Raw genomic sequence first — 21233 nt, 5'->3', positions numbered from 1 at the left:
ATACTGTATGCAAATGTATGGTCATACTGTATGCAAATGTATGGTCATACTGTATGCTGTATTTGACCCCATTGTGGTACCTGAAATTTGAAGGTAGTACCCAGATACTGTAACCTAGCAAGTGTTCTAAAAGTTGGGGTGGCAGCCTTGGTGTCTCACAACGGGTTTATATATTGGTGTTGATTTTGTTATTTTATTATCTTGATGAGGTGCCAAGGGAGGATCAAAATGTCAGTCTCTCGTTTCTAAATGTGTACCAATTCACCAAAGACATGTGCGTGCTGGTTTATGGTTTTACTGGTAATTTGTTGTGCACCCAGGCAGTGCATTGTTTATTTTCGTTAGTGCCTTTGTAACTGCTACATACATGCATACATATACTATGTTCAGCAAAAAAGGGACCCTTTCATTTTTCATATCTTATATATTTCTCGCTCAATCGCCATGAAAATGTACACAATTTTAGGTCTATTATCTAGATTAACACTATATAAGAAGCACAGTGTAGACAGTCAACTGATGTTAACTAAATTGATGTCACTGTATTATGTCAATAAGTACCAGATACACTGCGGTAGGTTCATGTTCGAAACGAGAAATAGGTGTTTTTCCTTTGTAGGTCGTAAATGTGTTAAACGGTTGCAATCTAATCTGAAACACAAAGATTCCTATAAAATTTGAGTTCAAAATGTGGTTGAAAGTGTGTTTAAAATGTCCTCCTTCTACTGAAACGCATGCCCGAAGACGAGAACACCACTTTCTGATTGCATAATCGATAACGTGTTGATCCAGCTGCTCCCACTCCTGAGCAATAATTTGATTTATGAATTAGTTTTTTTTCAGTCCTCCTAGTGACCATCCTTTATCAGGAAACATTTGATGTAACCGTTTTGGACCATAATTCTTGCTCTCTCTCAAACACTTTATAATGTGCTTATATTCTTCAGTAAGCACCATTTTGTAACTATGCACTTGATGAGGTCATCATGCCATCACCAATGGCAAATAATATTTATTAGATTATCAAATAATTATTATATGTAATAATCTACTGTGAGAGACATATCATTGCTCAAATTTTCATAAAAAATTAGCAATTTTTCTGCAAGATATAATGAAAAATAAAAGGTGGCCCCAATTTTTATGAACAGTGTGTGTGTGTATATATTTATGCACTGTATGTAGCTGTGTATAAATACATACATACATACATACATACGATTTTGATAACTTGAAAGTTTTCCCTGACCAGAAATTGTAGGTACAGTATATTAAACAGAAGTTTGTCTGAGTAGTACATTTTTGTGATGGAACTTGGCAGCCCTCTGCTGTTGAAATGGGAACAATGACCAGAATACCAGCAAGCTTATAATGCTTACATTTAAAGAAGCAATCTCGCTGATGTAAGCAATATTTTGTTTTTTTACAGTATTGGAAATGGGAAGCTAAACCGCACTACTTTTACCTGTTGAGTCCCCTAGTTCTGGATATAGTGTAACCTAACTGGTAAAATGACTGGGCATGTAAATGGTCATCCAGTGGAAAGACACAAACTACAGTATGACATTGCGGCTTCTTATGGGTTTGTGCTTTCGTGGCTATTTTGTTTCTCCTAAAGGGGAGAGGAACGCCAACCTCACCGGTGAGTATCTACTGCAGGCCTGCACAACTCCAGTCCTTGAGGGCCGCAAACAGGCCAGGTTTTCAGGATATCCCTACTTCAGTACAGCTGGCTCAATTAGTGGCTCTCTATGACCAGTATGACTGAGCCACTAATTGAGACAGCTGTGCTGAAGTAGGGATATCCTGAAAATCTAGCCTGTTTGCGGCCCTCGAGGACTGGAGTTGTGCAGGCCTGAACTACGGAATGAGGGGATCTACGGTTCCAATCCTGTCAAAAAATGATAACATGTAAAATAAAAACGAGCAGCTAAAAGTGCTACTTTAAGTGGGGGTATGTCAATCCCATATTTTCTCAAAAAAAAAAACCAGGGAAAATACACGAGTATATGATGTGTTAACTCTTTCACTGCTAGAGGCAACAGCAACACAGTGCAAATGGTTAATTAGTACTTATATAAAAAATTGGCAACTGCAGCCCCCATTAACATATAAAGGGTTAAATGAACAATACCAGTTACCTGATGGTGAGCGATAAACTCCTTTGAATGTGCAGGGGCATTTTTTAATCAGCAGGGGATCATCGATGTCAGCATGGCAGGCCTTGCAGTATAGGGAAGCCCTGTGGGAGGGGAAATATGCAAAGCATTAACCCTTTAATTTTCTGGCTCAAGGGTCACATGATTGATATTGTAGCAATGATGTGACCTGTTTCCAATACTGCCATCCCAGTATTAGGTCTCAGAGAGATTCGGTAGCAATCAGCTCTAGACACGAACAGAATAAGGTAGCATATTTAGGGAATGAGAGTTCCAGCTGTCACGTACACCCCACCTGTGAGCACGTGACCTACATATGGGACAAGGGTTAATACTCCGCTCGAAAGCAGTTCCACTTTTCAACTCCGCAAAGTTCCCTCAAATGGACAATACCTCCCCTAAAGGACCAGGGTTAATACACAGCCCGCAAGCTGCCCCACTTTTCAACCCCCCCCCCACAATGGTCCCTCAAATGAGTTAACATCTCCCCTAAATCCATGCCCATATACCACCTGTCACGAACAGCACACAAGTGAGCATGTGACTTAGATATGCAATCAGGGTTAATACACATGGCTACTCTGGGCAACTCACCTACAGCCTGCGCAAGGTACCTCCGATGAGTTAATATTAAGCCCTTACTCAATTGCAATTGTATCCATTCGCTCCCACCACCCAAGATAGTTATGCAAATAAAAGATGTCAAATTAACATTTGCTAGGGTGCCAGGTCCCTGTTTATTATAGAAAATACTATGCACTTTAACACACAAAAATCTGTTGTAGCAAAATGTGTCCGAAAATGTAAATACATTTCTCCAGAAATGCAAAAGTTCATTCAGAGCCCAAAGCATCACTTATTAAATGTCTTAATATATATAAAAATACAGTGTTTATGTAACCCTTGTTCCCTCCCCCCCGTACACAGATGCTATATCTCGGGTGTGTGAGGGCTGGTTACATGTGCTTGAGTGGTGCATACCTGCGTGGAACAGGAGGGCCTGAGCGTCCCGTGATGTTGTTGGGGAGACAGGACCAGGCTTCTGGGGTAGTTGCCTCATTCTTTTAGTGGTGGTGCAGCGCCTCCATCCTCTATACCTTCCCAGGGTATGGGGTAGGACCCGTATAGAAGAAAAGGACCCTGGTCCCAGGGTGGATGCTCCAGAATCACACAACAGTCTTTAGTAAAATCAGTAATGTCTCTCTTTATTGTATCTAGATGACACACGGCAGCCTTGTAGCATACAGCCACAACAACAACAACAATAGCAGTAGCAGCACACCTACAGATCCCAAGGTGTACAGCCGTTCTCCTCTCCTCTCCTTTCCTCCAAGAGGTACTCCACAGGATGGTCTGTGAGGGGCCTCAATACCCCAGTGCCCACCTCAGAGGGTCCACTCTGGGCAGGGGTAGATCCTCCCCATCACCCCCTCATCAGGGTGAGAGGCATTGGTTCCACCGGAGCTCTGCTCACTCGCCAACTATCATAGGCCAGAGTTCTCTTGGTATCTCTCCTGCTCCCAGGAGAGAGCTCGACCTACTCCTCTCCTCCAACTCCCAGGACAGCCTTCCACAAGTACTCTCCGAACTAGACTCGCTGGAAGTAGACTCAGACTTAGACTAACGGTCACTTACAGGAATTGGCTGCTAAATAGTCTCAGCCCCACCCCTCATGATGTCAGCAGGACCTCCCCTCTGTCTCGTGCCTGCAGCAGAGTCACGAGCCTGCATCTATCACTCAGGGCAGGGCTTGAAGGGGGGAAAACCCATGATTACTACTGGTGCCTGCCCTTAACAGGACTTACCACAGTAGAAGAAAGATATGTATAGCCTGTGCTGTTTACAGGGGGCTACACTCTCCCTCTGGTGGAATCCAATGGTCCCCACTTGGACCTAGCTCTAGCAGTACCATCCTGCGATGAACAACCTGGGAAACAACACACATATCATGCAGTGGAATAGACATAACATATGCCCATATGAGGTAGTAAATATAACACACGGTTACTCCCAACGTGGAGAACCCTAGTAATAATGGCTCGGATCCGGTTTCCGAATTTTCCTGCCATTGTGATCCGTAACGGTCACAAAGAAGGACTGGACCGACCCATGCTCCGGTCGATAGATTACGCTGTGCCTGTATATACAACGTCCTATACTCCATATCCTGACCAACTCACTTATACGGTCCTCATTGTGATAACCGGCTTTACCAAACTTGGTCCGAAGGTACTCCTGCACGGCTTCTCGGAGCCAACTGTCTCTGCTCTCTATTTCCCTCATGATGGGCTCAGGCACATAAGGGTATTCATATCCATGTGACTGCCTATACCTAGCCACTATGGCTCTGTCGGCTCGGCTCAACTTAGTAAGCTTACGGTGACCCGCCCTGTTTGGCAGTACCCAAAACTCTGGTTCTACAAGAGCAATCTCATCGTACAATATACTGGGGCCTTTGGGCTGAATGAGTTTCTGTTCTATCTCCCGGTACCTGTGATCTATCACGTCCTCTACCTCCTGGGGAGTAAAGGCACCTGCCGCCCACCAATGATCAACTATGTTGTTCTTAATGAGCAAGAACCGCGTACGGTCCATACCTTCGTGGTACCCAGTGAACAGAGGTGCCCACCATTTGTCACGGTGCTCGTACTCTGTGGAATGGCTAGTGTGCTCTACCTCTGACTCCGCTTGTGACGAGACACCGGACGTCCCCGCCTCTGTAGAGCGCGAGCAATCTCTCCTCCCTTTGGCATTTATGTACCTGGTAGGGTTCATCCTAGGAACCCTCGTACTGACCAACCCAGCCTCTGCTGGAGTGTGGGACCCTCGGGCTCTCCCTCTAGCTGTAGGAGAAAACAGCACAGGGTTAGGCACAGATATCACACTGTCATATGGTATTTCCCCATCAGACCCCTCATCGCTCAATTCCCAGTCCCGCAAATCCCTGGAGTATTTGGGATACTTGCTCAGTTTATCCCCGCTAGGTCCCGGTGGCAACACTTGTGACGGGGCAGGAACAGTGGCCGGGGCAATGGAGCTAGGGATGGGGCAGGGGCAACGTTCAAGTTATTGTCCAGCAATCGGGTAATACCGCGACCAAGGGACACTTTCTTGGGTGCTTTCTCCGCCATACTTCGCACCTCTCTCGATGGGCCTCGGCTCTTCAGGGTGGCCATTGCAGTGGCCATGGCTACTCTCCGTGAGGAGAACAGCGCTCCAGGGCATCTCTTTCCGTCGGGCCCGGAAGTGACGTCATCACCGGTGCCCGCTGAATCTCCATCTGCTCCGTGTTCACGCACCGGAAGTGCGTCGAGGACCGGCATGGGCGTTGGCGGAGCATCCGGTTCGCGGACGGACAAGTAGGCCGCAAGCCTCTCCTTCTCGTCCTCCTCGATTACTGCCTTCGCCTGGCGGGAATAAGGGGGTGGTGGACTCTCCTTACCGCTCCGCTGCTGTGTGGTGATCTTGAGATCCTCCGGGGTCGTCTCGGACGCCATCTCCGCCGCACTGGGAGTCACCACGGCCGTGGGACATCTACGGGCCTCAGGCCGCACCAGCGCTCGCCGTCGGAAGGTGTCCGGACTCGTCTGCTTCTCTTTGTTACCGCTGGGGTGGTTCGCCGGTAGGCGCATCGCCACCGATGGTACGCCAACCTCTTCCTCCGAGGATATCATGATCGGATCCTCCGCAAGGGAGTCACCGGGTTCTTCTGCGATACAACCAGTGGGTATGGGTACGAAACGGTCTCGCTCCGGTACCTCCACTGCTGTCGTGCTCTTCTCCGTCGACAGCTCGCTCGGTTCTGTAGCGGGATGGGCCTTGGTTCTTCCCGCTTGGTTGCAATGGGGAACCAGGGCAGTCTTGTCTTTACTCTCCGCCACCTCCGTTAATGTTCCCAGAGAGGCACCCTGTGGGGTCTTGATCAGAGGCCCTGGCTCGTTAGGCCACAGGTAAAACGTGCCACATTGAGGGCATCGTGCCTTGGTGCTTGGGACCGCTCCGGGTATCCCGCAGTGTACACACAAACACCGGAGGTATTCGTGCTCCACCACCTCCACTACCAGTAAGCCTCCTGGTAGCTGATAGATCGTGGTGCTCATCTCGGACATGGTTAACTCAGGGTTGGAACAGTTCAGTGTTTCAGCTCCTTGCTCTTCGAATGCCAGACAGAAGTGAAGCTCTTCGCTCTCGCTTCCTGTCCCTCCCTTTGCTGGGGAGGATGCTTCTGATTGGCTGTCCTTGTGCCCCCTCCCTCTGGTGGAATCCAGAGGCGGGGCCCTCCTTCTTTCAGTGTGACGCGACCTGATTTGTTGACCAGTCACAGCACAGGTGGGTGGGCTTTCGGCTTTCGCGCCGCTCTGCTCCTCTTGCAGGGGATCTGGGTTTAGCGCCAAACCCCTGTACATTTCCCGCCACATTTCTCGCACAGTCTGTTTGCACGATTCACGTGCTAGCTCCAGGACTGGCGGGAAACGCCATTTTACGTCGGCTGCTATCTGCTGGGCTGTGGATGGCGTTGTGACGATGGAGAGGATTTGGCCCGGGATTAAAGGGGTTACACCCCAATTGGCCACCCTCTAACCTCACCAGGGAGACAAGGGGTTAACTGGGCTGAGGCCCAGACGTGTGATTTAACCCTCGTCTTAACCTGAACATGTATATTCCCTGTTCCCCCATGTTTTATTGTTAATCAGTGTCTGCATCACACACACACTGGGATCCATCCGGGAGCACAAGGGTTAATAGTGGTATAGTGATTATAGCCATTTGTGTAACTTTACCGCCTTTTCAGGCACCATTTTGCAGGTCCCTATTGGCCGCTATTAGGGCTCAATGCATTTCAATAGAGAATTGTGCTGTTTTAGTCCTGTTTCCTTTAAAGACCAGCAGGTGGCATCCGAGAGGGAGAGCGGCGGTTTCCCATTGAAAGTCAATGGGCCCATTGACTTCAATGGAGATTCCTCGAGGTACCTTTCGAAGAATGAGTTTGCTGCCGTCCAGACCGCAAACCGCAAAGCAGATACAATGTCCTTTAAAAGAGTTAAAATCACTTGAGTCAAGTTCAACGTTAATTGGCGTGGGAATAAACAGTTCTAGAGCACCTAGAAATAAAATAATTTTTGCCCCTAGTTCCTAGGCTTCCCCCCACTCGACCACAACCGGGTCCCCGTATCCTGGACCCCCGATAAGGGTCGAACCGAGAAAAGCGGGTCGCGCCATAGGCTTCAATGGCGGCGGCAGAAACAGCTCCGAAAAATGACTAAGTGTGAAATACTGTAATTTAGGAATCCATATCTCCGGTTTTGGAGGGACCAGAGGATCAAGGTTTGGGGTATCTGTAGTCACTGCTCTGGCATCACTGCAGAACCATCCTTGACCCTCTTGGACCAACCCGACGGAGTATGGGCCCCCTTGAAAGTTCGGGACTTTTACCATTGATTCTAATGGGGGAAAAGCCGCATGGTGAAAAAATGACTAAGTGTAAAATGTCGAAATGTGTAAGTCCATATATCCGGTTCTGGAATGCCCAGAGGGATGGGATTTGGGTGGCATGTAGTCAAGGTTCCGGCTTTAATGCATGCCCATTCCCAGCCCCCTCAGACCAACCAGACAGAGTATGGAGGAATGTAAAGATTGGTGGATTTTCTCATAGACTTCAATGGCGGCGGTTCCCCATTGAACGTCTATGGCAGGAAACTCCATTGACTACAACGGCGGAGTTGCTCCATTGAAACCCATGGCGGCAGAGCCCGTTGTTTTCAATGGGGATTTAGTGAAAAGCTGAGATTTCTTTTTAGCGGAGATTTTTGTATTAAAATGAAAAATGATTTAAGGTGCATTTGTGTAACTCCGGTTCCGAAGGACGTAGCACGTTGCTTTTTGGACCCTATGGTGTCCCAGTTCTGACATTGAGAACTGGGAAGTTTGGACCTGCTAGACCCAACGGAACCGGATATTTTAATACGTTTATGTTTTATGTTTAATACTGTGTCCCAAGGTATGGACAAAGACCCAGAGGAAATTCTTTTGCATACCAGGATAGCAGATGGCCCCAGAGGCGACCCAATATCTAGGACTTAAGTATTGTTCAAAGGGTTTTGTCACCCTCCCTGTTTACCTAAGGGCGGAGGAGGCTCAAACCAGAGCAGTCTTTAAGTGTCCCACTTCACACCTTTCAACAAAGGTTTTCCTGCCAGAACTCCAAATGGATAGACTGGCTGGCATTCCTGATGCAAATGTGGGGCTTCAGAAATGAGACCCCAGAGCTCTACTGCTCATGTCCCAACAAGCAGGGGGGCATGAATTAAAATGTGTTCCCAGGCTAGTGAGTGGCTGGAGGTAATTGAAAATCAATCACATGTACTCAAGGTTAAGGATAGGCCACAAAAGGTATATAATCTGTGGTCAAGCCCTTATCCGTTGTTGTTCATGTTCTTCAAGTTCTTCAAGTGTTCAGTCTGTTCTATACCATCTTGATTGCTGAGAGAAACGCTATGCACTGTCTTCCTGCCAGAGGTCTTTTCATGTCTTTGGGGTCTTGATGACTATGAAGAGTGTTATATGAACTGCCAGTCCAGATGTGACTGCTTCATCATTTCCATTTTACGTAAGTGTCTATATTTTGCCTGTTATTTGTACATTATTGTGTGTTCACCTTTATCAAGGAATAAATTATATTTTATCACTAGCTGATATACCCGGCGTTGCCCGGAGGCCGTGAGGGGGGGCATGAAAGGCAGGGGGGGCGTGAAAGGCAGGGGGGGGCGTGAAAGGCAGGGGGGGGCGTGAAAGGCAGGGGGGGGCGTGAAAGGCAGGGGGGGGCGTGAAAGGCAGGGGGGGGGGCGTGAAAGGCAGGGGGGGGGGGCGTGAAAGGCAGGGGGGGCGTGAAAGGCAGGGGGGGGGGCGTGAAAGGCAGGTGGGGGGCATGAAAGGCAGGGGGGGGGCGTGAAAGGCAGGGGGGGGCGTGAAAGGCGATGATGTGCACAGGGACAATAAAGGAAATGGGTGAGTGTGAATGTGTGGAATGTGTAAGATGTGTGTGTGTGTACACAGGGGTGAGTGTGTGTGTGTGTGTGTGTAGACAGGGCTGACAGTGTGTGTGTGTGTGTGTGTGTGTGTACAGGTTGTTGTTTGACAGGGGTGAGTGTGAATGTGTGTGTACACAGGGGTGACAGTGTGTGTGTATACAGGGTTGAGTGTGAGTGTGTGTACAGTGTTGAGTGTGGCACTGAGTGTGTGAGTGTGAGGGGGTGACTGTGTGTACAGGGTTGTGTGTGAGTGTGGGGGGTGACAGTGTGATATGTCAACTTACCAAGGAGTCCTCAGAGGTTCTGGGCGTGTGGTGTGACTGCAAGTGTGTGAGAGTGAAGGAGGTGATGTCACAGTGGGGCGTACCTCTTGGCCAATGAGAGTCACGGACCAATCAGATTCACCGCAGATAGCACTAACCTCACTAACCATTCGATTTTATATATTAAGATATCTAAGTCTCGTCCCAGTTTAGACCCAGTGATAAATATATATCAACTGTTATATATATATTTATGTGTGACTTATACAGCCTGCCATAATCTCACCGTGACAGGCTTGTATAATAACTGGTGGCAGCGGTGGGATTGAACTGGACCTGTATTACTAATGTTCTGCGGGATACTGTAATATAGTGGGAACTTGATGGTAATTGCGAGTTCCTGGGACTAAAGATATTGAACACACAGTGTACAACATATAACACAAGATATGGCACCTCCTCACTGTTCCCCTAATTGTGAGAAGCATTGCCTCCAGAACCAAAGTGCCGGCCATCCGTCTGACTGGAGCCGGGCACCGAGACCGGAGGAGTGCATCAAGTCGGCGTGGGGACCAGCAGCCAGCAAGGCTGAGAGAGAGAGACAGCAATCGTTGAGCATGAAACCCAGCAGGCTGAGCAAAGATCCACAGCTGCAGCTGCTGTAACCATCAAACCGCCCGGAGAGCAAGGAATGGACCCAGCTCCGGGACGGCAGAGACTTGTGGAGGGAGCGGGTGGTCTTGGAGACCACAGAAGTCTTGCACCAGGAGAGGTAACGGCCGTTGCGGTGGCCCGTCCATTTTCCCTGAAAGAGCTAGCACTGGTGTGTGCATTGGGCAAGACGTGGTTCCCGGCGAAGTGGACTCAGTTCCTGGCGTCGGTACCACACCGACCCGCTTATCCCCTCCCAGATCCCGGTGCTCCAGCAACTCCGCTCTGGACTCCGTTGCCCCTTGCTGGGGTTAGTCCACTGGCGGCGGAGAAGCACCAGCAGCCGCTGCGGCACTGCCAACAAATGGGCCACAATAATGCCCAGTGCCCTGACCGTGCACGGTCGGGCGAAGAAGCCCCTCAAGGCCAGCGCTCACGAGCTGCGGAAAAGATGACCCAGTTAGCGGCATCCTCTGATGGCTCCCGCCCTGCCGGGGCGACAACCCTCCTCGGGACGTCTCCTGGAGAACCTGGACGGGCTGCATCAGCAACAGCGGCGGAGAACAGCGGCCATCCACCGGATCCCGGCGGAGAACCGGCGGCGGCGGCGGAGAAGAAACCGCCACTCCGGCATCCTGCCGGCAGCAATTTTATTTGGGAGGAGGGTTGGGGTGTGCGGGAGGTTGGTGTTTCACATTGTTTGGCGGAGTCGCCGATTCCCAGCAATGACCGGAGCCCCACAATCCACGCCGGCGAGCCTGCATCACCACCGGGTACTGCTGCGGCAGCTACCCGGGGCTCGCCCATGGCGGCGGCGGCAGAAGAGCCGCGATTCCAGCAAAGTGCCGGAGCCCTTTCTGAGTGGGGGGAGGGACAGGGATTGCGGGAGGGGGTTTTGTTACCTGGTTTGCATGGAGCTGTGTTTCTCCACAAAGACCTGGGACCCCGGTCCTGCATCGTTTCCCCTGTGCCAACCCCGGGCGCTGCTGCGGCGACCCATTGCTTACCAGCCCAGATGTTGCCGGTCGCGGCCGCTCCAGTCCCCCTGCAATTGGGACCAACGAAGGCGGCGGTCTCTGTGGGGACCAGCGAGGTAAGCCAGACCAAGTCGCAAACTGACCCTGACTTATTTTTCCCTATGAGTGTACCCTGTTGTTTCACTCTAGGGGTGACTGGGGGGTGGCAGGAGATAGGGGCACCAGGGGAGGGGAAGGAAGGGCAGTTTGTAGGGCAGTCAGGATTCCCCATTACCCTGGCGGAGCAGCAAGGGGACTCTCAGTTAAGAGCCCCACTGTTGCAGCCTGGCTATGGGCCAGAGGTAAAAGGGGTTGTGGCAAAGTTAGACCACCCCCAGATTTCAGGGGCAGTGGCAAAGTTAGACCACCCCCAGATTACCTGCCGGCCAGAAGCTAAGGTGGGTGCATTTGCACCAGCAACCCTGAGCTCACCTCCGGGAATGGGGGCACAGCTTCAGGGAGAGGGGCTAGCCCCATTAGCACCCAGCTCTAGGGTAGGTTTGCCTGGGAGAGGGTTGGGTGGGCCAGTGGGAACCGGGGAGGGAAGGCAGCAAGTGAGCCAGCCAGCTTTCCCCATTACCCTGGCGGAGCAGCAAGGGGACTCTCAGTTAAGAGCCCCACTGTTGCAGCTTTGCTATGGGCTGGAGGTACCAGGGGTTGTGGCAAAGTTAGACCACCCCCAGATTACCTGCCAGCCAGGAGCTAAGGTAGGTGCATCTGCACCAGCAACCCTGAGCTCATCCCCGGTAATGGGGAGACAGTGTCAGGGAGATGGCCTCACTCAGGTGTCCCTAGGATCCAGGCTAGGATTAGCTAGAGAGAAGCGGAGTGAGGGGAGGCTGCAGGTAGGTAGCCAGCATCAGTTCTCAATGGGAGAAGGAGGGCTAGTGGTAGCCAGGGAGGTACAGCAGCAGGTATGGCAGCAAGAGTCCCCCATTACCCTGGCAGAGCCTCAGGGAGTTTCTCAGATCAGCAACCCCCTGTTGCAGCCTAGCTATGGGCTGGAGGTATCATGGGCAGTGGCCAGTTTGTGCCACCCCAGAGATACCTGCCAGCCAAGAGCTAAGGCGGTTGCATCTGGAAAGATGCCCCGGAGCTCATCCCTGGTAAGGGGGAGACAAGGTCAGGGAGGTAGGTGCACTCAGGTAGTTCCAGTGTCTGGGTTAGGATTGCCCAGGAGAGAGAGGAGTGCAAGTGGGCTGCAGGGAGGTAAGCAGCAGGCTGAGGTGCTGGGCCTAGGGGAGGCTAGGCAGGGAGGCACCGTGGAGCAGGGGGAGATAGGAGGTCAGTGGGGTGTTAGGCAGCTGGCAGAAGCTCGGGATGGGCTAGGTAGGCAGAAGGTCCCTTGTTCTGACTGGCCAGGAGTGACCCCTCTGACAGATCCCCCTGGGTTCCCAAAGGAGAGGCTGTGGGTAGAAAGGCAGCCAGGGAGGAGAGTCAGGAGTATAGCAGAGCAGCTACAGGTGGGCACAGGGCCAGAGCAGGTAGGGTCCCTACAGGATAGTGACATAGCTCTTTCCCAGACTTGGTTGACAGGAAAGCGACGGTCTGTGCTGGATAGCTTGTCTCCTGCAGATGCAGAGATATGCCAGTCTCTGGGCAGTGTGCAGCCTGGACTGCACCGGGGCCCATTCACCATGGACTTGGTTTCCAAGGCACTGGGTGGGGGGCAGAGGGAGGCAAAGGAGAATGCCCGGCAGCCAAGGTGGAGCCCTGCTCCACAAGATCAGGACTTTACAATCCACTGAGGCCAGGACAATGTACTGGACAATGCCGGAGGACAATTTTGCCAGGCCAACCCCTCAGAATGTGTTGAGTGCGTCAAGGGCGCCAGTGGTACCCCAGTGCCTGGGGGAGGCGACTGGGGCACCAGGCACCTATTGAGCAGGGGAGGTGTGATGATGGAGAGGGTTTGGCCCGGGATTAAAGGGGTTACACCCCAATTGGCCACCCTCTAACCTCACCAGGGAGACAAGGGGTTAACTGGGCTGAGGCCCAGACGTGTGATTTAACCCTTGTCATAACCTGAAAATGTATATTCCCTGTTCCCCCATGTTTTATTGTTAATCAGTGTCTGCATCACACACACACTGGGATCCATCCGGGAGCACAAGGGTTAATAGTGGTATAGTGATTATAGCCCTTTGTGTAACTTTCCCACCTTTTCAAGCACCATTTTGCAGTTCCCCATTGGCCGCCATTAGGGCTCAATGCATTTCAATAGAGAATTGTGCTGTTTTAGTCCTGTTTCCTGAAAAGACCAGCAGGTGGCGTCCGAGAGGCAGAGCGGCGGTTTCCCATTGAAAGTCAATGGGCCCATTGACTTCAATGGAGATTCCTCGAGGTACCTTTCGAAGAACGAGTTGGTTGCCGTCCAGACCGCAAACCGCAAAGCGGATACAATGTCCTTTAAAATAGTTAAAATCACTTGAGTCAAGTTCAACGTTAATTGGCGTGGGAATAAACAGTTCTAGAGCACCTAGAAATAAAATAATTTTTGCCCCTAGTTCCTAGGCTTCCCCCCACTCGACCACAACCGGGTCCCCGTATCCTGGACCCCCGATAAGGGTCGAACCGAGAAAAGGGGGTCGCGCCATAGGCTTCAATGGCGGCGGCAGAAACAGCTCCGAAAAATGACTAAGTGTGAAATACTGTAATTTAGGAATCCATATCTCCGGTTTCGGAGGGACCAGAGGATCAAGGTTTGGGGTATCTGTAGTCACTGCTCCGGCATCACTGCAGAACCATCCTTGACCCTCTTGGACCAACCCGACGGAGTATGGACCCCCTTGAAAGTTCGGGACTTTTACCATTGATTCTAATGGGGGAAAAGCCGCATGGTGAAAAAATGACTAAGTGTAAAATGTCGAAATGTGTAAGTCCATATCTCCGGTTCTGGAATGCCCAGAGGGATGGGATTTGGGTGGCATGTAGCCAAGGTTCCGGCTTTAATGCATGCCCATCCCCAGCCCCCTCAGACCAACCAGACGGAGTATGGAGGAATGTAAAGATTGGTGGATTTTATCATAGACTTCAATGGCGGCGGTTCCCCATTGAACGTCTATGGCAGGAAACTCCATTGACTACAACGGCGGAGTTGCTCCATTGAAACCCATGGCGGCGGAGCCCGTTGTTTTCAATGGGGATTTAGTGAAAAGCTGAGATTTCTTTTTAGCGGAGATTTTTGAATTAAAATGAAAAATGATTTAAAGTGCATTTGTGTAACTCCGGTTCCGAAGGTCGTAGCACGTCGCGTTTTGGACCCTATGGTGTCCCAGTTCCGACATTGAGAACTGGGAAGTTTGGACCTGCTAGACCCAACGGAACCGGATATTTTAATACGTTTATGTTTTATGTTTAATACTGTGTCCCAAGGTATGGACAAAGACCCAGAGGAAATTCTTTTGCATACCAGGATAGCAGATGGCCCTAGAGGCGACCCAATGTCTAGGACTTAAGTATTGTTCAAAGGGTTTTGTCACCCTCCCTGTTTACCTAAGGGCGGAGGAGGCTCAAACCAGAGCAGTCTTTAAGTGTCCCACTTCACACCTTTCAACAAAGGTTTTCCTGCCAGAACTCCAAATGGATAGACTGGCTGGCATTCCTGATGCAAATGTGGGGCTTCAGAAATGAGACCCCAGAGCTCTACTGCGCATGTCCCAACAAGCAGGGGGGCATGAATTAAAATGTGTTCCCAGGCTAGTGAGTGGCTGGAGGTAATTGAAAACCAATCACATGTACTCAAGGTTAAGGATAGGGCCACAAAGGGTATATAATCTGTGGTCAAGCCCTTATCCATTGTTGTTCATGTTCTTCAAGTTCTTCAAGTGTTCAGTCTGTTCTATACCATCTTGATTGCTGAGAGAAACGCTATGCACTGTCTTCCTGCCAGAGGTCTTTTCATGTTTTTGGGGTCTTGATGACTATGAAGAGTGCTATATGAACTGCCAGTCCAGATGTGACTGCTTCATCATTTCCATTTTACATAAGTGTCTATATTTTGCCTGTTATTTGTACATTATTGTGTGTTCACCTTTATCAAGGAATAAATTATATTTTATCATATCTAAGTCTCGTCCCAGTTCAGACCCAGTGATAAATATATATCAATTGTTATATATATTTATGTGTGACTTATACAGCTGCCATAATCTCACCGTGACAGGCGCATTTGTCGCCATTTTGAGTTCTTCTTCTTTGCTCCGCGGAGCACATATAGAGACGGCCGCCATCTTTGATGCGCCCACCACATGTAATTGTACACTACTCTCAGTGTCTAGGGTGTAACTCGAACCTAGACGCTGACTGTACTTGCTGACACTTTGTGCTTCTCTCTGCATGCTCAATCTGGTACCCACTAATATGAGGTGGCATACCCCAGGCTAGGCAGAACTCCTTCTTGTGCACTGAATTCGATGACTATTCTGGCAAGTGCTCTGTGGGGCGTTTTACGTGGGTGCTAGCTAGTGTACCGGGCATCTCCCTAGGTACGGGCGTCCCTCTTTTGGCCACGCATAGTGCGGGCCCTGGGCCATGGTCCCTGGACACGTTAGCAGGCTGACCCCCCCAGTTGCCTCACACTATCTGCCTCAAGGGACTAGGACAGCTATAGCTATGCACCCATCTTACGCCCCCCACTTAGGGCGCCCAGGGCGTACTGTGCGGGAGCGGAGGTCCACGCTCCCCTGACTACCCCCGGTATGCAATTGCGCCCTACTTCCTTCAGCACTTGACCGGAGAGTGCACATTACTCTTCCTGCTCTGCCTTGCAGTAAGCCTGGCCTGTTCTGGATCTCAGCAGCTCGCCTCCAAATGTAACCCTTGTTCCTTCCCCCCCGGACACAGATGCTATATCTAGGGTGTGTGAGGGCTGGTTACATGTGCTTGAGTGGTGCATATCTGCGTGGAACAGGAGGGCCTGAGCTTCCCGCGATGTTGTTGGGGAGACAGGACCAGGCTTCTGGGGTAGTTGCCTCATTCTTTTAGTGGTGGTGCAGCGCCTCCATCCTCTATACCTTCCCAGGGTATGGGGTAGGACCCGTATAGAAGAAAAGGACCCTGGTCCCAGGGTGGATGCTCCAGCATCACACAACAGTCTTTAGTAAAAACAGCAATTTCTCTCTTTATTGTATCTAGATGACACACAGCAGCCTTGTAGCATAAAGCCGCAACAACAACAGCAATAGCAGTAGCAGCACCCCTACAGATCCCAAGGTGTACAGCCGTTCTCCTCTCCTTTCCTCCAAGAGGTACTCCACAGGATGGTCTGTGAGGGGCCTCAATACCCCAGTGCCCACCTCAGAGGGTCCCCTCTGGGCGGGGGTAGATCCTCCCCATCACCCCCTCATCAGGGTGAGAGGCATTGGTTCCACCGGAGCTCTGCTCACTCGCCAACTATCATAGGCCAGAGTTCTCTTGGTATCTCTCCTGCTCCCAGGTGAGAGCTCGACCTACTCCTCTCCTCCAACTCCCAGGACAGCCTTACACAAGTACTCTCCGAACTAGACTCGCTGGAAGTAGACTCAGACTTAGACTAACGGTCACTTACAGGAATTGGCTGCTAAATAGTCTCAGCCCCACCCCTCAAGATATCAGCAGGACCTCCCCTCTGTCTCGTGCCTGCAGCAGAGTCAGGAGCCTGCATCTATCACTCAGGGCAGGGCTTGAAGGGGGGAAACCCATGATTACTACTGGTGCCTGCCCTTAACAGGACTTACCACAGTAGGAGAAAGATATGTGTAGCCTGTGCTGTTTACAGGGGGCTACACTTAGATTACAGAAAAAGAGATTACAATAATATACAATTACAATAAATGCATAAAAGTTTCTCAAAATAAAAAGCATAAACGTAAACAGAAAACCCTATAGATTACCCAAATGTCATATGCAAACAAAAAAGAAGAAAAACGCACAACTAATAGTGTAGTAAATAAAATATATTAGTGATAATATCAAGGTAGGTATCGCACGTGCACAAAGAAAATTTCTTTTAAGCATGTGTGATAGTGATTCTATCTAAAGGTGTTGGAATAGTGCAGTAAGGGTGCTTTAAAGCGTACAAACAGTTTACCTCCTCCTGGACAGCTTGCTGCAGCTGCAAGTAAATAAGCAGGTTGGACGCCTGAAGAAACAGGAGTTTTAAAAGTCAGGAAGTGGCCTGCACACAGAGAGATTGCTTTTCCCCAGAGAAGAGGGGAGAGTTCTCCCCAGCTAGGAATAGGCTGGCACAGTCCCCTAGGCCCGCTGGTCGGTTGTCACGGAGCCTTCTAGGACTGCATGGGTTTTAATCCTGGAGCAGGGATTAACATTGTCCATAACATAGTCCATAGTCTATAACATTGGAACGCTGTGCTGACGCAGCTGATGCCGGTCTCTGAGATCGAGAGTTATTGATGCAATGATAGTGCTTTTTCGTTAAGCCAGTTGTTCAGTGCTGCTCATCATTATTTTTCTCCAGTGTGGGTAAGGTTTAGCGATGTACTCATCGCTTCCTTTTCCACCCGTCATCCACTTCCTCCAACTTCCCCTCTGTGGTTATAGGGGTGTTACAGTGACTTTACGATATACAAATTCGAGCAGGCATCACTACTGTATTCACTTTATAAGGAATCACAGCATTTCAGTATTATACACCAACGAGGTCTCTGGAGCACCGGGTTGGTGGACTATTTGCAGCTCACTAACAAACATAACATTGGAGCTACAGAGAAGAGGAATTCTCTGAACTCTTGTGGGGCCGAGCTCCCCAACAGAATGAAGGATGCGAGACAGCACTGAAGCAGGGATGTCCTGTCCAGGATATTGGAACTGTAACAATGCTCGTCTCAAGTAGGAAGCGGATCTGCAGGTATGAGGTATGAAGGTGAAAGAACCGACCTGAGTCCAGGGACAGAGTCCTGATAGAGTAGTGCGTCATAGGCCAAAGGTCAGGGCTGACAGCAAGGTTGCATAGTCATGTGGATGCAGAGGTCGAGGCAGGCTGGAGACAAGGATAGTCGAGGATATGTGCCATGGTCAGGGCGGATAGAAAACAAGCATAGTCGAGGTACGTGAGCCGGGTCTGGTAACGTGGAAGACAATTGGTATAAGTGCATTGTATGAACTCAGCATGAACTAGAACTTTGTTCGGCAACTTCCTGCTCAGAAAGCTATCCTTTTAAAGGAAGTTGCCAAAGACAAAGATGGACAATTCAGCCATAGAGGCTGAGCAAGAGCAAAATCCTGAACCGGAACCGAAGACCCGGAAAGGATTTTGCCAAACCTCATAGTACCCCCCACACCCCCCCGCCCCCCACACCACCCCTCCAGAATCGATCTCCCGATGATTTAGACGGGCTTGTCAGGGATCCTCTGGTGGAAACCTCAGATGAAGGAGGAAGTGTGGACATCACTAGCCTTCACCCAGGAATTCTCCTCTGGACTGTATCCCTTCCAAGATACTAGGTACTGGAGGCTACCTCGAGATTTACAGGAATACAGAATCCGGCGAATTACATACTCCTCTTGACCATCCACCAAGACTGGTCCTGGAAGGGTTGGAGCAGCAGAGAAGTTGTTGTGAACCACCGCCTTTAGTAGCGCCACATGGAAGACCGGAGGATTCCTTATGGTATCCCGTAGGTCAAATTTAAACACGACCAGATTTACTTGTTTCACAATCTTGTAGGACCTATAAACCTGGACCCGAGCTTCAGGGAAGGAATCTTCAGATGGATGTTCCTGGTAGATAGCCAGATGTGGTCTCCAACCTGGAACTGTGGAGCTGGCCATTGACGCTTATCCGCATGATCCTTCTGCTGAAGGGAGGTTTAAGTTAGGTTGGCATGAATCCTCTTCTACAGAAACTATGGCTCCTGAACCTTTTCATCTGCCGCAGGAACTCCAGAACGGGAAACAGACAATGGCAGGGCAGAAGGATGGTACCCATAGGCACAGAAGAACGGGGACTCTTGTGTAGGGACGTGTCTTAACGAGTTCCATGCAAATTCTGCCCAAGGAAGAAGATCCACCCAATTATCCTGACTTTCAGAGATGAAACAACGTAGAAATTGCTCCAAGGATTGATTGGTCCTCTCCGTGAGGCCATTGGACTGAGGGTGGTATAACAACGAGAAGTGGAGTGAGATAGAAATTGATTTTCAGAATGCACTCCAAAATTTGGCAATAAACTGGTAGCCATGGTCGGAGACTATCTCAGTCGGAATACCATTAAGGCGAAATATCTCCTTGGTGAAAATTTCAGAAAGTTTGAAGGTAGTGGACAAAATGAGCCTGCCTTGTGAAGCAATCGACCACTACTAGAATGGTCGTCATACACTTAGTTGGCGGTAACTCTATGATAAATTCCATGGACGTGTGGGTCCATGGTCTGGTAGGAACCGACAGAGGATGAAGCAACCCACAAGGCAGAGTCCGTGGTAACTTTGTTTGAGAGCAGACAGCACAAGCAGCTACAAAGTCTTTAACGTCTTTGCACATATCTATCCACCAGAAGATGCATTCTATGAAATCCGAGGACTTACTAACTCCCGGATGACCAGCCACCTTGGATTGATGACCCCACTGCAACACCACACTATGAAACGGGGGGGGGGGGGGTACAAACAACTTGGATTTACGCAAGGACGTAGGCCTAGGATCCTCTGCCTGAGCTTGCAAAATCCATTGTAATAGAGCGGATGAAACTGCCGAAATAATCTGAGATGGTGGAATGATGGGCCCATGATCCCTCTCGTCAGAGTCTTCCAAAGAGAATTGTCGAAACACTGCTTTGACATTTTTGTATCCTGGTCGAATGGACAACATGAAATTGAAGCTTGTAAAAAAGACAGCCCATTTCATCTGTCGAGTCCTGAGTTTCTTTGCACCTTAAATGTACTCCAAATTCTTGTGATTCGTTAATATAGTGATGGGCTGCGTGGCATCTTCCAGAAAATGTCACCACTCTTGAAGAGCTAATTATACGGCAAGTAGTTCCCAGTTCCCAACATCGTAACTTCTCTCGGCGGAAAAGAACTTCTTAGAAAAGAAGGCTCAGGGGTGTAGTCTCCCTTGAATCTCCTGCCGATGGGATGGCCCCAGCCGCCGCCACTATGAGAGTTTTAGAGGGATCGGAATGAACCAGGACCAGGGTGGACGCAAAAGCAGACTTCAGTCTCTCGAAGACCTTTACTGCTTCAGGTGTCCACTTCTTGGGATTCGCCCCCTGTTTCGTTAGAGCTGTAATGGGACCCACCACCTTGGAGAAGTTTTTAATGAACCTTCTGTAGTAGTTGTCGAATCTGAGAAATTGCTGAGTGGGTTTTAGACCCTCCGGTAAGGGCCACTCCAACACTGCTGAGACCTTGGCTCTATGCATCTCAAAACCCTGGGTGGAGATACCGCATCCGAGGAAGGAGATTTTAGGTTGTTCAAATTTGCATTTTTCCAGCTTGGCATAGAGTGCGTGTTCACATAACCTCTGAAGCACCTGTCTGACCTGGACCCCATGTTCGGACCGCGAAGAAGAAAAAAATCAGGATATCGTTGAGATATATGACCACAAATTGATAGAGGAGAACTTGGAATACCTAACTTATGAAACCTTGGAACACAGCTGGAACATTGCACAAACGAATGGCATCACTAAGTAATCCTAATGTCTATCTCGGGTATTGAACACTGTCTTCCATTCATCACCCTCCTTAATTGGGACCAAATTGTAGGCCCCGTGGAGATCCAATTTAGTGAAAATAGAGGCCCCACGGAGTTGGTCGAATAGCTCCGGAATGAGAGGGATAGGAAAATTATTTTTGACTGAGTTGGTTCAACCCCCGATATCTATACAGGGACGCAGAGACCCGTCCTTTTTTCCCACGAAGAAAAAACCCACAGGAAATGTAAACTTGCGGATGAATCCACGTTTCAAATGATCATCTATGTACTCCTTTCATAGCCTTCGTCTCCGGCTCCGAAAGGGGGTATGTGCACCCATGAGGTGGAATGGCTCCTGGGAACCAGTCAAATGCCCGATGCGGTGGTAACACCTCGGCTTGCTTCTCGTTGAAAACCTGGTAGGTGAAGGGAAGATCCAAGTAACGAAGTATAGGTAGTGCACAGACAAAAAGAACTAGGAGA

At 49.8% G+C, this 21233-nt stretch overlaps 1 protein-coding gene across 1 annotated transcript in view; it reads right to left on the bottom strand.

Annotated features, from left to right (window-relative positions):
• KCNU1 (potassium calcium-activated channel subfamily U member 1) overlaps positions 1-21233 on the bottom strand; it is a 244552-nt gene that overhangs the window by 65881 nt on the left and 157438 nt on the right. Inside the window, exon 19 of the mRNA XM_075601398.1 lies at positions 2142-2242. Coding sequence (XP_075457513.1) covers positions 2142-2242 — 101 coding nt within the window. The remainder of the gene's footprint in view (positions 1-2141; positions 2243-21233) is intronic.

This window comes from Ascaphus truei, chromosome 5 (assembly GCF_040206685.1).
Source record: "Ascaphus truei isolate aAscTru1 chromosome 5, aAscTru1.hap1, whole genome shotgun sequence".
In the NCBI taxonomy this organism is placed as follows: domain Eukaryota; kingdom Metazoa; phylum Chordata; class Amphibia; order Anura; family Ascaphidae; genus Ascaphus; species Ascaphus truei.
Note: the sequence above shows the minus strand (reverse complement) of the source record. Positions and strands in the feature narration are given on the sequence as shown.